General features: G+C 44.9%; 1 protein-coding gene across 2 annotated transcripts in view; it reads right to left on the reverse strand.

The window, feature by feature from the left end:
• Window positions 1-16,674, reverse strand: part of SAR1B (secretion associated Ras related GTPase 1B) — a 32,807-nt gene that overhangs the window by 9,410 nt on the left and 6,723 nt on the right. Inside the window, exons 2-3 of one of the 2 annotated variants that reach the window (XM_010359934.2) lie at window positions 10,536-10,611; window positions 6,919-7,038 (exon numbers count right to left, since the gene is read on the reverse strand). In XM_010359934.2, coding sequence (XP_010358236.1) covers window positions 6,919-7,038; window positions 10,536-10,593 — 178 coding nt within the window. In that variant the 5' untranslated portion in view covers window positions 10,594-10,611. The remainder of the gene's footprint in view (window positions 1-6,918; window positions 7,039-10,535; window positions 10,612-16,674) is intronic. The other variant, XM_010359935.2, reaches the window with a different exon arrangement.

Below are 16,674 nucleotides of genomic sequence, written 5' to 3' on the forward strand. Positions count from 1 at the left end.
GAAAACAGTTGTAGCATCCTTTTTTGTCCAGTTTTCTAATTGTGTACAGTGGGAGGGTAATTCCAGACCCAGTACTCTCTTATGGCCAAAAGCTCAAGTGCCCCATAATGACAACGTAAGTGTTACTGTAGCTACTTTAGCCCAGAGTATTTTATCTTGCTAAGAAATTCTGGGGGCCGGGCGCATTGGCTCATGTTTGTAATCCCAGCACTTTGGGAGGCTGAGGTGGGTGGATCACGAGGTCAGGAGATTGAGGCCATCCTGGCTAACACAGTGAAACCCCATCTCTACTAAAAAAAATACACAAAAAAATAGCTGGGCGTGGTGGCGGGCGCCTGTAGTCCCAGCTACTCGGGAGCCTGACGCAGGAGAATGGCGTGAACCCGGGAGGTGGAGCTTGCAGTGAGCCGAGATTGCGCCAGTGCACTCCAGCGTGGACAACAGAGTGAGACTCCATCTCAAAAAAAAAAAAGAAAAGGAAATTCTGGGCTGGGTGCGGTGGCTCACGCCTGTAATCCCAGCACTTTGGGAGCCTGAGGCGAGTGAAACACTTGAGGTCAGGAGTTCGAGACCACCGTTGACAACATGGTGAAACCCTGACTCTACTAAAAATACAAAAATTAGCCAGGCATGGTGGCAGGTGCCTGTAATCCCAGCTACTTAGGAGGCTGAGGCAGGAGAATCACTTGAACCCAGGAGGTGGAGGCTGCAGGAAGCCGAGATTGCACCATTGCACTCCGGCCTGGACAACAGAGAGAGAGACTCTGTCTTAAAATAAAAAGAAATTCTAGGCCGGGCGCAGTGGCTCACGCCTGTAATCCTGGTACTTTGGGAGGTCAAGGTGGGTGGATCACCTGAGGTGAGGAGTTTGAGACCATCCTGGCCAACATGGTGAAATCCCATCTCTACTAAAAATACAAAAATCAGCCGGGAGTGGCGGTAGGCACCTGTAATCCCAGCTACTCAGGAGGCTGAGGCAGGAGAATCGCTTGAACCCAGGAGGCGGAGGGTACAGTAAGCCCAGATGGCGCCATTGCACTCCAGCCTGGGGGACAAGAGCGAGACTTTGTCTCAAAAAAAAAAAAAGAAAATAGGCCGGGAGCAGTAGCTCAAGCCTGTAATCCCAGCACTTTGGGAGGCTGAGACGGGCGGATCACGAGGTCAGGAGATCGAGACCATCCTGGCTAACATGGTGAAACCCCGTCTCTACTAAAAAAAAAAAAATACAAAAAACTAGCCGGGCAAGGTGGCGGGTGCCTGTAGTCCCAGCTACCTGGGAGGCTGAGGCAGGAGAATGGCGTGAACCGAGGAGGCGGAGCTTGCAGTGAGCTGAGATCTGGCCACTGCACTCCAGCCTGGGTGACAGAGTGAGACTCCGTCTCAAAAAAAAAAAAAAAAAAAAAAAGAAAATTAGTGTAGATTGCCAAATGAATAAAATATTTAATACAATCTATATTCAAAGTCACTGTTCATAAGGAAAAGATAATGCTTAGATGTGGTTGGCAAACCACCTCTATGGTAATAATCCCCAAGATACTTTCTGCTTTATAAAAGAAGTCTGAATTTGACTATTTAAGATACAGAACACTGTTAACATCCCAGAAAGTCTCCTCTTGCCCCTTCACAGTCAATCCCCATTTTCATCTCCAGAAGCAACCACTGATCTGAATTCCATCACCACAGGTTAGTTTTATCTGTTCTAGAATTTCATATAAATGGTATCATACAGTGGATAACTTTTTATGACCAGCTTTGGCCACGTAGCATAATATGACTGACTCTATCAGTGGTTTATTCATCTTTTTGCTAAGTAGCATTCCATTATTTATCCATTCCTTTTTTGATGGACATTTGAGGTATTTCCAGTTTTTGGCTATTACAAATAAAATTTGTATAGACTGGGCATGGTGGCTCACACTTGTAATCCCAGCACTTTGGGAGGCTGGGTGGGTGGATCCCTTGAGCCCAGGAGTTCAAGATCAGCCTAAGCAACATGTTGAAAGCCTATCTCTACAAAAAAATTAAAAAATTAGCCAGATGTGGCCGGGCGCAGTGGCTCAAGCCTGTAATCCCAGCACTTTGGGAGGCCGAGACGGGCGGATCACGAGGTCAGGATGTCGAGACCATCCTGGCTAACACGGTGAAACCCCATCTCTACTAAAAAAAAAATACAAAAAACTAGCCCGGCGAGGTGGCGGGCGCCTGTAGTCCCAGCTACTCGGGAGGCTGAGGCAGGAGAATGGCGTAAACCCCTGAGGTGGAGCTTGCAGTGAGCTGAGATCCGGCCACTGCACTCCAGCCTGGGTGACAGAGCGAGACTCCATCTCAAAAAAAAAAAAAAAAAAAAAAAAAAATTACCCAGATGTGGTAGTATGTGCCTGTAGTTCCAGCTACTTGGGAGGTTGAGGTGGGAAGATCACTTGAACCTGGGAGGTCTAGGCTGCAGTGAGCTGTGATTGTGCCATTGTGCTCCAGTCTGGGCTACCGAGTGAGACTCTGACTCAAAAAAAAAAAAAAAAAGCCAACTCACCACCAACAAATAAAGCTAGTATAAACATTTTTGCACAAGATTTTTGGTAAATATATTTTCTCATTTCTCTTGGGTAAATAGGAGTAGAACTGCCAGATCAAAGGATATATGTAGGTTTTCACATATGCTTTTTTTTCCTTTTCAAAAATTTTTTCTTTTCCACACCACAACAGATCACATATGCTTTTGATTAATTAAAAAATATGAGTTGAAATGAATGTGAGCTGCAGGAAAGGCTGAGATAGCATCTGTTTTCCCCTAGTATCTGGAACAATGTGTGACATAAAGTAGGTGCTCAATAAATATTTGAATAAATGAAAAAGAGCAACATCAAAAAATTAAAAAATGACTCACACCTAATACTTAAGACCACTCTGTAGTCTCTTCCAGTTATGCTGGTTTTGTTTTGTTTTTTTTTTTCCTGTGTTTTTTGGTTTTTTTTGAGACAGTCTCACTCTGTCGCCCAGGCTGGAGTGCAGTGGCGTGATCTCGGCTCACTGCAACCTCCGCCTCCTGGGTTCAAGCAATTATCCTGTCTCCACCTCCCAAGTAGGTGGAATTACAGGCATGTGCCACTGTGTCCGGCTAATTTTTGTATTTTTAGTACAGATGGGGTTTCATAATGTTGGCCAGGCTGGAAATTATGCTGTTTTGGCAGACAATTTGTCAATTTCAGGAAATCTTCCTTTTCCAACCTCACTAATTGTTTTATAGATAAAATACTTTGTTTTGTTTTGTTCTATCCTCGTTCTTTGTTCTTTGAACATCTACTGAACTAAATAATTACAGTATTACCTACTTTTTGGTCCAGTTCTCAATTTTATATTTATTATTAAGGCTATACTTATTATTTCATAATTAATCTATAGATTAACTTGTCTATCTGATTCATAAAATTTTCACCTGTAAAAGTAAGGTCACAAGTTAAATTAGGTTTCTGTTTCTAATAATTTTCTCACTTTAACGTTAACTTTATTCTCAATTTCATTACATAACCTTAAATACAAAATGAAATTTATTAAATAATTTACAGAGTCAGTCAAGTGTGGTGGCTCATGCCTGTAATCCCAACACTTTGGGAGGCCAAGGCAGGTAGATCACTTGAGGCCAGGAGTTCAAGACCAGCCTGGCCAACATGGCGAAACCTGGTCGCTACTAAAAATACAAAAATTAGCTGCACTTGGTAGCACATGCCTGTAATCCCAGCTACTCCAGTGGCTCCAGTGGCTGAGGCAGGAGAATTGCTTGAGCCCGGGAGAGCCCGGGAGGCAGAGGTTGCAGGGAGCCGAGATGGTGCCACTGCACTTCAGCCTAGGCAATAGAGTAAGACTCTGTCTCAAAAAAGGAAAAAAAAAAAATTTACAGTCATTATTAAAAAACATTATTTTTGGCCAGGCGCAGTGGCTTACGCCTGTAATCTTAGCACTCTGGGAGGCTGAGGCGGGTGGATCACGAGGTCAGGAGATCGAGACCATCCTGGCTAACACGGTGAAACCCAGTCTCTACTAAAAATACAAAAAATTAGCCGGGCGTGGTGGTGGGCGCCTGTAGTCCCAGCTACCCAGGAGGCTGAGGCAGGAGAATGGTGTGAACCTGGGATGCCAAGCTTGCAGTGAGTTGAGATCGTGCCACTGCACTCCAGCCTGGGCAACAGAGTGAGACTCTGTCTCAAAAACAAACAAACAAAAATTATTTTCTTTTTTCTTTTTTGGAGATGGGGTCTCGCTATGTTGCCCAGTCTGGTCGTGAACTCCTGGGCTCAAGCTATCCTCCTGCCTGTGCCTCCCTAAGTGCTGGGATTATAGGCATGAGCAACCACACCTGGCCCAGGGGGTCTTTCTAAAAAAAACCAGAACACACAACTTATTTTTAAAATTGTTTTAAAACTTTCAATTTTTGGCCAGGTGTGGTGGCTCATGCCTGTAATCCCAGCACTTTGGGAGGCTGAGGCGGGCAGATCACCTGAGGTCAGGAGTTCGAGACCAGCCTGACCAACATGGAAAAACCCCATCTCTACTAAAAATACCAAAAAATTAGCTGGGCATGGTGGCACATGCCTGTAGTCCCAGCTACTCAGGAGGCTGAGGCAGGAGAATCGTTTGAACCCAGGAGGCGGAGGTTGCGCCATTGCACTCCAGCCTGGACAACGAAGGCAAAACTCTGTCTCAAAAAAAAAAAAAAAAAGACCTTTCAAGTTTTAGTTGGACATAGTGGCTCATGTCTGTAATCCCAGCACTTTGGGAGGCTGAGGCAGGCGGATCACCTGAGGTCGGGAGTTCGAGACCAGCCTGGCCAACGTGTTGAAACCCCATTTCTACTAAAAATACAAAAATTAGCTGGGTGTGGTAGCGCATGCCTGTAATCCCAGCTACTTGGGAGGCTGAGGCAGGAGAATTGCTTGAACTCAGAAGGCGGAGGTTGCAGTGAGCCGAGATCATGCCATTGTACTCCAGCATGAGCAACAGAGCAAGACGCCATCTCAAAAAAAAAAACTTTAAATTTTTTTGGTTTTTTTTTTTTTTTTTTTTTTGAGGCGGAGTCTCGCTCTGTCGCCCGGACTGGAGTGCAGTGGCCAGATCTCAGCTCACTGCAAGCTCCGCCTCCCGGGTTTACGCCATTCTCCTGCCTCTCAGCCTCCCGAGTAGCTGGGACTACAGGCGCCCCCCACCTCGCCCGGCTAGTTTTTTTGTATTTTTAGTAGAGACGGGGTTTCACCGTGTTAGCCAGGATGGTCTCGATCTCCTGACCTCGTGATCCGCCCGTCTCGGCCTCCCAAAGTGCTGAGATTACAGGCTTGAGCCACCGCGCCCGGCCAATATTTTTTGTTTCTTTAGAGACAGGGTCTCACTCTGTTGCCCATGTTAGGAGTGTAGTGGCACAATCATAGCTCAATGAAGCCTTGAACACCTAGGCTTAAGTGATCCTCCTGCCTCAGCCTCCCAAGTACCTAGGACTACAGGTGTATGCCACCATGCCAGACTAATTTTTTGTTTTTGTTTTTGTAGAGATGGAGTCTCCGTATGTTGCCCAGGCTGGTCTTAAACTCCTGGGCTCAAGTGATTCTCCTGCCTCAGCCTCCCAAAGTGCTGGGATTACAGACATGAGCCACCACACCCACCCCTGTTTTAAAACTTCCTGTGTGTTGATGTATACCTTGTTTTCTTTAGATTAATTCTGTGGTGTACATTATATATTGTTGAGGTTATTAAGACTAGAAAAATAACTGGTTAATAAATTGAGTTACCAGTCATGTATAAAACTATAATGTATCTACTGAATTAGTGCTTAAAATAGTACAGGGTGCAGTGGCTCCCATCTTTAATCCCAACACTTTGGGAGGCAGAGGCAGGAGGATCACTTGCACCTGGGAGTTCGAAGGGTGAGCTATGATCATACAACTGCACTCCAACCTACATGACAGAGCAAGACCCTGTCTCTACACAAATAAAATAAAGTAATATGGCTTTAAAATCTGAAAGAAGGCTGGGCGCGGTGGCTCACGCCTGTAGTCCCAGCACTTTGGGAGACCGAGGAGGGTGGATCACAAGGTCAGGAGATCGAGACCATCCTGGCTAATACGGGAAATACAAAAAACTAGCCGGTGTGGTGGTGGGTGCCTGTAGTCCCAGCTACTCGGGAGGCTGAGACAGGAGAATGGCGTGAACCCGGGAGGCGGAGCTTGCAGTGAGCCAAAGTCGTGCCACCGCACTCCAGCCTGGGCGACGGAGCAAGACTCCGCCTCAAAAAAAAAAAAAAAAAAAAAAAAAACAAAGAAAAAAATTCAGGTTATGTAAACAAAGCAATGGTGGACTATTTACTAATCATGTCACAATCCCTCAGCAACAACTTTTTAATTACTCAAGCTAGAGAAGGGAGTACTAGCTGATAAAAAGGTATGAGTACTAATTCAAGATCTAAATATACTCCCTGGGAGCCAGGTCACTCATAATTTATTATTTTAGGAACAGATCAAATCACCTGATCATAATTTATCTACCAGAAAATGCCCCCAAAACAAAAAACTTGGCCAGGTGTGGTGGCTCATGCTTGTAATCCCAATACTTTGGGAGGCTGAGAGAGGCTGATCACATGTGCTCAGGAGTTCGAGACCACCTGGGGCAACATATTGAAACCTGGTCTCTGAAAAAATAGAAAAATTAACTGGGCATGGTGGCACATGCCTGTGGTCCCAGCTACTTGGGAGGCTGAGGCAGGAGGATGGCTTAAGCCCAGGAGGTAGAGTGAACTGTGATCATACCACTGCACTGCAGCCTGGGCAACAGAGAAAGACCCTGTCTGAAACAAAACAAAACAGAACACTTTTGGTTAGTGCTTATGACTCAGCATCATTTGATCAAGTATCACATTGTATATAGGAATATACTTACTGGGATGTAATGTTGGGACATGTTGTCCAAGTCTGTCATCTTTTAGCATGTGTAGCAATGTTGTTTTTCCTGCATTATCCAATCCAAGAAATACCAATTTACCAGTTTTCTTATATAATCCTGCAAAGCAAGAGCTATGATTGGTCAAAGTGATATCTGACACTAATTATCCAAATGAAGTTAAATTTGGCCCAATTAAGCTTGGAGTTCTAAACCTATTTTCAGTTTTTTTTTTTTTTTTTTTTCGAGACAGAGTCTTGCTCTGTCACCCGGGCTGGAGTGCAGTGGCCGAATCTCAGCTCACCGCAAGCTCCGCCTCCGGGGTTCACGCCATTCTCCTGCCTCAGCCTCCCAAGTAGCTGGGACTACAGGCGCCCGCCACCTCACCCAGCTAGTTTTTTGTATTTTTTAATGGTCTCGATCTCCTGACCTCGTGATCCGCCCATCTCAGCCTCCCAAAGTACTGGAATTACAGGCTTGAGCCACCGCGCCCAGCCCTATTTTCAGTTTTAAAAAAGCTATTTTAAATCTATTCATGGCTGGGCACTGTGGCTCACATCTCTAGTCCCAGCACTTTGGGAGGCCGAGGCAGGCAGATCACCTGAGGTAAGGAGTTTCACACTAGCCTAGCCAACATGGTGAAACCCCGTCTATACTAAAAATACAAAAATTAGCCAGGTGTGGTGGCACACACCTATAATCCCAGCTACTCAGGAAGCTGAGGCAGGAGAATCACTGGAACCCAGGAAGCAGAGGTTGCAGTGAGCTGAGATCATGCCATTGCTCTCCAGCCTGGGTGACAAAGTGAGACTCTGTCTAAAAAAATAAAAAAATAAAAATAAAATAAATAAATCTATTCATGATTTGGGACTTCAGATAATTATAAAACCAAACTTCATCCCAGTCAATAGAATATGTGTGTTGCCTTAACGTATCTACAATGCCAAAATGCTGATTACTTTAATTTTAGAAGTATCAATCAGGTGTTGATTGATAGATAAATTGATAAATAGAAAAAAGGCAGCATTGACCAATTTATAATAGACTGGAATTGAACTGATAAATTTCATATTGAACTTAATTAATTGATTTATTTAGAGACAGTGTTTTACTCTGTTGCTCAGGCTGGAGTGTAGTGGCATGATTACAGCTTGCTGCAGCCTCAACTTCCTGGGCTCAAGTGATCCTCCCACCTCATCCTCCTGAGTAGCTGAGATTAGAGGTGTGCACTACCATGCCCGACTAATTTTTGTATTTTTTGGTAGAGATGGGATTTCACCATGTTAGCCAGGCCGGTCTTGAACTCTTGGCCTCAAGCAATCGGCCCACCTTGCCTTCCCAAAGTGCTGGGATTATAGGCGTGAGCCACATGCCCAGCCAAACTTTATTTTTTCCATGTTTAATTGTCTAACCTCCACAGAATTGCATGTGAGCCAGCCACCGCACCTGACTGAAATAAACTTTTAAAGACATTCGGCAATTATAGTTTCAGGCCATCCGTTTTCTAATAAATTCATACTAAAATAACACCTAGTCCTTTGTCCATGCTTAAGTCTAAGAAGTAAATTGTTTGATGTCCTAATCTTTTATTTTTGGGGGGAGAAATATATATATATTTTTTATCATTAAGGAATCTACTTCTATGACTATCACTACTATGAGTGTCATGAAAAGGTAATTTCCCCAAGATTACATAATTTAAAAGGGATGCAATGAGTAACTCAACATATTTGTATGATTACAAAGCCCATGTTCTTTTTTTTTTTTTTGAGATGGAGTCTCACCTGTGGCCCAGGCTGGAGTGCAATGGCCTGATCTCAGCTCATTGCAACCTCCGCCTCCCGGGTTCAAGCAATTCTCCTGCCTCAGTCTCCCGAGTAGCTGGGACTACAGGCGCGTGCCACCACACCCGGCTAATTTTTTGTATTTTTAGTAGACACGGGGTTTCACCGTATTAGCCAGGATAGTCTTGATCTCCTGACCTCGTGATCCACCTGCCTCAGCCTCCCAAAGTGCTGGGATTACAGATGTGAGCCACTGCACCTGGCCTTAACTATTCTTAACTATTGCTTCATATATAAAGAGGCTCAACACAATAAGCACTATTATATAAATAAAACTAAAGGAGATAACTATAGAGAACAAAGGACCAATATTACCTAAAAACTGTAGCAAGGAGGCCAGGCACGGTGGCTCACGCCTGTAATCCTACCACTTTGAGAGTCCAAGGCGGGTGGATCATTTGAGGTCAGGAGTTCAAGACCAGCCTGGCCAACATGGTGAAACCCCATCTCTACTAAAAATATAAAAAATTAGCCAGGGGGCCGGGCGCGGTGGCTCAAGCCTGTAATCCCAGCACTTTGGGAGGCCGAGACGGGCGGATCACAAGGTCAGGAGATCGAGACCATCCTGGCTAACACGGTGAAACCCTGTCTCTACTAAAAATGCAAAAAAATTAGCCGGGCGTGGCGGCGAGCGCTTGTAGTCCCAGCTGCTTGGGAGGCTGAGGCAGGAGAATGGTGTAAACCCGGGAGGCGGAGCTTGCAGTGAGCTGAGATCCAGCCACTGCACTCCAGCCTGGGCGACAGAGCGAGACTCCGCCTCAAAAAAAAAAAAAAAAAAAAAAAAAAAAATTAGCCAGGGATGGTGGTACATGTCTGTAATCCCAGATACTCGTGAGACTGAGGCAGGAGAATTGCTTGAACCAGGAGGCAAACGTTGCAGTGAGCTGAGATTGCACCACTGTGCTCCAACCTGAGCGACAGAGTGAGACTCTGTCTCAAAAAAAAAAACAACAAAAAAAAAAACCCACAAAAAAAACTGTAGCAAGGCCGGTCACAGTGGCTCACGCCTGTAATCCTAGCACTTTGGGAGGCTGAGGTGGGCGGATCACGTGAGCTCAGGAGTTCAAGACCAGCCAGGCCAACATGGCGAAGCCCCATCTCTACAAAAAATACAAAAATTAGCCAGCCTGGTGGCACACACCTGTAGTACCAGCTACTCGGGAGGTTGAGGCAGGAGAATCCCTTGAACCTGGGAGGTGGAGGTAGCAGTGAGCTGAGATCGCGCCACTGCACTCCAGCCTGGGCGACAGAGTGAGACTCCATCTCAAAAACAAACAAACAAAAAAAAAGACCAGCTTGGGCAACATAGCAAGACTCCGTCTCTATAAAATTTAAAAAAAAAAAAAAAAAAAGAACTGCTGGGTAAAGAAGTCTCATTTAGCATATTATCAACTGCTATTTATGGTGTATAAGCTATTTTATGGAACATGCATTTTAATAATAATCCTGTAAGGATTAAATGACATAAAGCATTAAAGCACATAGGTAAACTAGCTAATGAATGGTAGATATTTCTGTTAGTAATATTCCTAACACTTTAAGAGGTAGGAATTATTACTGCCATTTTACAGATAAGAAAACTCAGGCTAAGGTGAAAAAAGTAATTTGCCAAAGATTACTTAATTTAAAAGCGATACAATGAGTAATTGAACATCTATGTATGATTTCAAAGCCCATATTCTTAACTATTCTTAAGAGACTTGACACAGATAAGCACTATTAAATAAGTAAGACCAAAGGGGATAACTATAGAGAACAAAGGACCACCATTACCTAAAAACTGTAGCACACTGCTGAAACCACTGTAAATCCAATCAAATATGAAGGACATATCCAAATCTGATAGGGTCTGAAAAAAAAGTTTTTAATTTAGTAGTCAACATTAAACACCAATATACATTAAACGCCAATACTGTTAAACACCAACTCTGAGTAGATAATCCTACAGCAACCTTACTAAAAAGAGTTACACACTCTTATCCAAGCTGGTTTAATATGATCTATACTGTGCATAAAAAACAAAATGCAGGCCGAGTGTGGTGGCTCATGCTTGAAATTCCAGCACTTTGGGAGGCCTAGGCAGGAGGATTGCTTGAGATTGGGAGTTCAAGACCAGACTGGGCAGCATGGCGAAACCCTGTTTCTACAAAAAAATAAAAAATTAGCTAGGCATGGTGGTATGCACTTGTAGTCCTAGCTATTTAGGAGGCTGAGGTGGGAGGATCACTTGAGCCCAGGAGGTTGAGGGTGCAGTAAGCCCTGATCAAACCACTGCACCCTAGCCGGGGTGCCAGAGTGAGACCCTGTCTTCAAAACAAAACAAAACAAAAACACAAAATGACATTAAAGTATCAAGTAGAAACCATTCTTTGTCCATTAAAGTAGCAAAATGAAAAAGAATTATAACAGCCAGGATGAGAAAGGATGTGGTAAAAGAGGAACATTTGGTGGCAGCATAAATTGGTACAAAATCAATTAGGCAATAGTATATCTGTTAATATTATTTGACCCAAGAATTCTACCTTTAGAAATTATCTTAAATATAGGCCAGGTGCAGTGGCTCATGCCTATAATCCCAGCACTTTGGGAGACTGAAGTGGGTGGATCACTTAAGGTCAGGAGTTTGAGACTATCCTGGCCAACATGGTGAAACCCCGTTTCTACTAAAAATACAAAAATTAGCTGGGTGTGGTGGTGCGCTACTGTAGTCCCAGCTACTCCAGAGGTTGAGGCACGAGAATTGCTTCAGCCTGGGAGGCGGAGGTTGCAGTGACCCGAAATTGTGCCACTGCATTCCAGCCTGGGTAACAGAGCGAGACTCATCTCAAAAAACAAAAACAAAAAAGGAAATTATCCTAAATATAGAGGCTGGGAGCGGTGGCTCACACCTGTAATCCCAGCACTTTTGGAGGCCGAGGCAGGCAGATCACTTGAGGTCAGGAATTCAAGACCAGCCAGGCTGGCAACATGGTGAAATCTGGTCTCTACTAAAAACATAAAAATTTGCTGGGCGTGGTGGCGCGTGCCTGTAATCCCAGCTACTCTGTAGGCTGAGGCAGAATTGCTTGAACCTGGGAGGCGGAGGCTGCAGTGAGCCGAGATCACGCCACTGCACTCCAGCCTGGGCGACAGAGCGAGATTTCATCTCAACAACACCACCACAAATTAGCTGTTCATGGTGGCTAGCGCCTGTAATCTCAGCTACTTGGGAGGCTGAGGCACAAGAATCACTTGTACCGGGGAGGAGAAGGGTGAGCAGAGATTTCACCACTGCACTTCAGCCTGGGTGACACAGTGAAAGTGTCTCAAAAAAAAAAAAAAAAAAAAAAAAAGGAAATTATCCTAAATATAGAAAAGTTTCAAGATATGTATCACAAATGTTACTTAAGAAAAATTTTAGGCTGGGTATGGTGGCTAGCATTTGTAATCCTAGCACTTTGGGAGGTACAGGCAGGAGGATGGCTTGAGCCCAGGAGTTCAAGACCATCCTAGGCCACATAGTGAGACCCTGTCTCTACAAAAAATGAAAAAAAAATTAGCTGGGCATGGTGGCTCATGCTTGTAGTCCCAGCTACTTGGGATGCTGAGTTAGGAGGATCCCTTGAGCCTGAGAAGTCAAGACTGCAGTGAGTCAGGATTGTACCACTGTACGTCAGCCTGGGCAACAGAGAAAGATCCTGTCTCAAAAAATAAAAAAAAAATACTTTATAGTATATACGGCCTATGAGGTATTTATCGAACCTCGTTGTGGGTGGTTGGGGAGAGGGAGGAAGAAAAATAGGGAGAAGAGAAAGAGGAGAAGAAGGAAGGTAATATTAATAAAGTAAGTTTCCAAGTCTAATTATACCTGTGTGGAATAAAAAGACTTTTTCTCTTTATGTTCGTCTTATTAGCAATTGGTTCCAGGTGGTAAATTTCTGGGTGTTATCTTTCTGTATTTTTCAAATGTAATCACATTATCAAGTTTTTTTTAAAGAGACAGGGGTCTCACCATGTTGCCCAGGTTGGTCTCAAAGTCCTGGGCTTAAGCCATCCTCCCACCTGTGCCTCCCAAAGTGCTGGGGATTACAGGCATGAGCCACCATGCCTGGCCATTACTGAATGGTATAAAAAATCTTTTAAGGGCCGGGCGCAGTGGCTCAAGCCTGTAATCCCAGCACTTTGGGAGGCCAAGACGGGCGGATCACGAGGTCAGGAGATCGAGACCATCCTGGCTAACACGGTGAAACCCCGTCTCTATTAACAATACAAAAAACTAGCCGGGCGAGGTGGCGGGCGCCTGTAGTCCCAGCTACTTGGGAGGCTGAGGCAGGAGAATGGTGGGAACCTGGGAGGCGGAGCTTGCAGTGAGCTGAGATCCGGCCACTGCACTCCAGCCTGGGCGACAGAGCGAGACTCCATCTCAAAAAAAAAAAAATCTTTTAAATCATAGTAGAAAATTCAGTATTTACTTGATATATCCCTTGATAAACCGATAGGGTAATATGGAAAATAAGATGGAAAAAAGCCTCTTAAGAAAGATCACATCCCAGCCTGGCCAACGTGGCGAAACCCCATCTCTACTAAAAGTAAAAAATTAGCCAGGCATGGTAGCACACGTGTGTAATTCCAGCTACTAGGGAGGCTGAGGCAGGAGAATTGTTTGAACCCAGGGGGCAGAGGTTGCAGTGAGCCAAGATCGTGCCACTGCACTCCGCCTGGGTGACAGAGCGAAACTCCGTATCAAATAAAAAAAAAAATCACATATATAAAAATACACTTTTGACCAAGCGTGGTGGCTCACACCAGTAATCCCAGGACTTCGAGTGGCCAAGGCAGGCAGATCATTTGAGGCCAAGAGTTCAAGACCAGCCATGGCCAACATGGCAAAACCCCAACTCTACTAAAAATACAAAAACTAGCTGGGTGTGGTGGTGCATGCCTATAATCCTAGCTTGTCTGGTGGCTGATGCACAAGAATTGCTTAAGCCCAGGAGGCAGAGGCTGCAGTGAGCCGAAATCTAGCCACTATACTTCAGAGTGAGATGCTGTCTCAAAAAAAAAAAAAAAAAAAATTATACACACACACACTCTCTCTCTCTCTTTCAGGGTTGGGTGTAGGAGCTTATGCCAGTAATCCCAGTTACTCAGGAGGCCAAGGTGGGAGGATCACTTGAGGCCAGGAGTTCAAGACCAGCCTGGGTAATAAAGCAAGACCCCTGTCTCTACAAAAAATAAAAAAATTGCTAGGCATACTGGCATGCACCTGTCCCAGCTACTCAGGAGGCAAGGGGATCGCCTGGGAGGCGGAGGTTGTAGTAAGCTGAGATTGTACCAGTGCACTCCAGTCTGGGTGACAGAGTGATACCCAGTCTCAAAAATAAAAAATAAAAACAAAATAAAATCACTCCAGCTCATGACTCTGACAAGTAATTCCTTCGCCTCCCTCATATCCCATATCCACTCATCCCTAGTCCTATCAATTTCTTTCAGTGAAGACTCATGCTTTCTTTGGTTCTCACAGGAACCACCTGGTCAAGAAACTTATGTCACACTCCTAAACAACCATCTTAACCTAAAATTTGTCTCTATCCTTCTTGTTTTTTTTTTTTTTTTTTGAGACAGAGTCTCCCTCTGTCGCCAGGCTTGAGTGCAGTGGTACAATCTCGGCTCACTGCAACATCCACCTGCCGGCTTCAAGTGATTCTCCTGCCTCAGCCTCCCGAGTAGCTGAGATTACAGGTGCCAGCCACTATACCCGGCTAATTTTTGTATTTTTAGTAGAGACAGAGTATCACCATCTTGGCCAGGCTGGTCTTGAACTCCTGACCTCGTGATCCACCTGCCTTGGCCTCCCAAAGTACTGGGATTACAGGTGTGAGCCACCGCACCTGGCAACACATATTACTTTCTTACTTGCAGCTTTCCCTAGGTCAAAGTAAACTGCTTACCATTCACTGTGGATAACTCATACTTTGCCATCTTAACACCCTTTGCCCTTATGCCTGTAATCTCAGCACTTTGGAGCTTAAAGCAGAGCAGAGCCTGTCTCCAGGATTCATAAACTGTGTGACCTTGGACAAGTTATAAATTTCTTCTGAAAAATCTCTCAGGGTGTATAAAGATCAAATGAGGTAAAATGCATAAAATAAGCCTGGTTGTTGTTATTAAGAAGTGAGGCAGCCAGTTACAGTGGCTCAGGCCTGTAATCCGAGAACTTTCGGAGGCTGAGGCAGGCAGATCACGAGGTCAAGAGCTCGAGACCATCCTGGCCAACATGGTGAAACCCCATCTCTACTAAAAATACAAAAATTAGCTGGGCATGGTGGCGCGTGCCTGTAGTCCCAGCTACTTGGAAGGCTGAGACAGGAGAATCACTTGAATCCAGGAGGCGGAGGTTGCAGTGAGCCGAGATTGCACCACTGCACTCCAGCCTGGGCAACAGAGCAAGACTCCATCTCAAAAAAAAAAAATAAGTGAGGTCAGGTGCAGTGGTGGCTCATGCCTGTAATCCCAGCACTTTGGGAGGCTGAGGCGGGTGGATCATCTGAGATCAGGAGTTTGAGACCAGCCTGGCCAACATGTGAAATCCTGACTCTACTAAAAATACACAAATTACGCCAGGCACAGTGGTTCACTCCTGTAATCCCAGCATTTTGGGAAGCTGAGGCAGGTGGATCATCTGAGGTCAGGAGTTCAAGACCAGCCTGGCCAACGTGGTGAAACCCCGACTGTACTAAAAATACAAAAATTAGCCGGGTATGGTCATGGGCCCCTGTAATCCCAGCTACTCAGGAGGCTGAGGCAGGAGAATTACTTGAACCCAAGAGGCATAGGTTGCAGTGAGTGGAGATTGCGCCACTGCACTCCAGCCTGGGTGACAGAGTGAGATCTCAAAAAAAAAAAAAAAAAAAAAAAAAATTAGGCAGGCGTGGTGGTGCACACCTGTAGTCCCAGCTACTCAGGAGGCTGAGGTGGGACGACTGCTTGAGCCTCGGAGGTAGAGATTGTAGTGAGCCAAGACTGCACCACTGCACTCCAGCCAGGGTGACAGTAAATGAGTTAAGAGGTTAATAGGTGAGGCAGTGAGGAGAGATTTCTGTTTCAAAAAATTTCAAATGGTAAAAAACTAAAATCATTTTTTTAAAATGTGGGAAATGGGATAAGGGAAGGAGATTTTCTCTCTCTTTTTTTTGAGACAGAGTCTTGCTCTGGCGCCCAGGCTGGAGTACAATGGCTCGATCTCGGCTCACTGCAACCTTCTCCTCCCAGGTTCAAGCAATCCTTCTGCCTCAGCCTCTCGAGTAGCTGGGATTATAGGCAGGCACCGCTACGCCTGACTAATTTTTATATTTTTTGTAGAGACTGGGTTTCACCATATTGGCCGGGCTGGTCTCGAACTCCTGACCTCAAGTGATCCACCTGCCTTGGCCTCCAAAAGTGCTGGGATTACAGGCGTGAGCCACTGCGCCAGGCCTGGAAGTGAAATTTTCTTCTCAAAGAGAGTGAGGCTTGAGTATGATGATAAACTGAAGAGAAGGAGCTAGTGGAATAGAAGAAGTTATAGGGAAGGAAGGAATTAACCAAAAGGGACAAAGTCCCAAGAGGAGCTTGGACTGACAGCATATCTCTCTGTCTAAGATTAGAAGGAAAGATGGCCAGAATATTTGTGGAGGTGGTGAGAATCTGACTCCAAAAGTGAAGGGGTATAGAGAATTTTTGAGGAGCAGAGCAAGCATTACAATAGCTACTGTGGGGAATGAATCAAGTTAAGAGTGGCAAAAAAAGCCAAGGACTCAGTTGGAATTGAAACTCAAGCATTCACAGCAGTGCCAATCTGTGCTGATTTACAACCTTCTACCCTCCACTAGCAGTGCTCAACATGGAGTGACTAGAGATTAGAATATCCAGGATAGAAATGAAAAAGGACAAG

The sequence above is a fragment of the Rhinopithecus roxellana genome, chromosome 3 (genome assembly GCF_007565055.1).
Source record: "Rhinopithecus roxellana isolate Shanxi Qingling chromosome 3, ASM756505v1, whole genome shotgun sequence".
NCBI lineage: Eukaryota > Metazoa > Chordata > Mammalia > Primates > Cercopithecidae > Rhinopithecus > Rhinopithecus roxellana.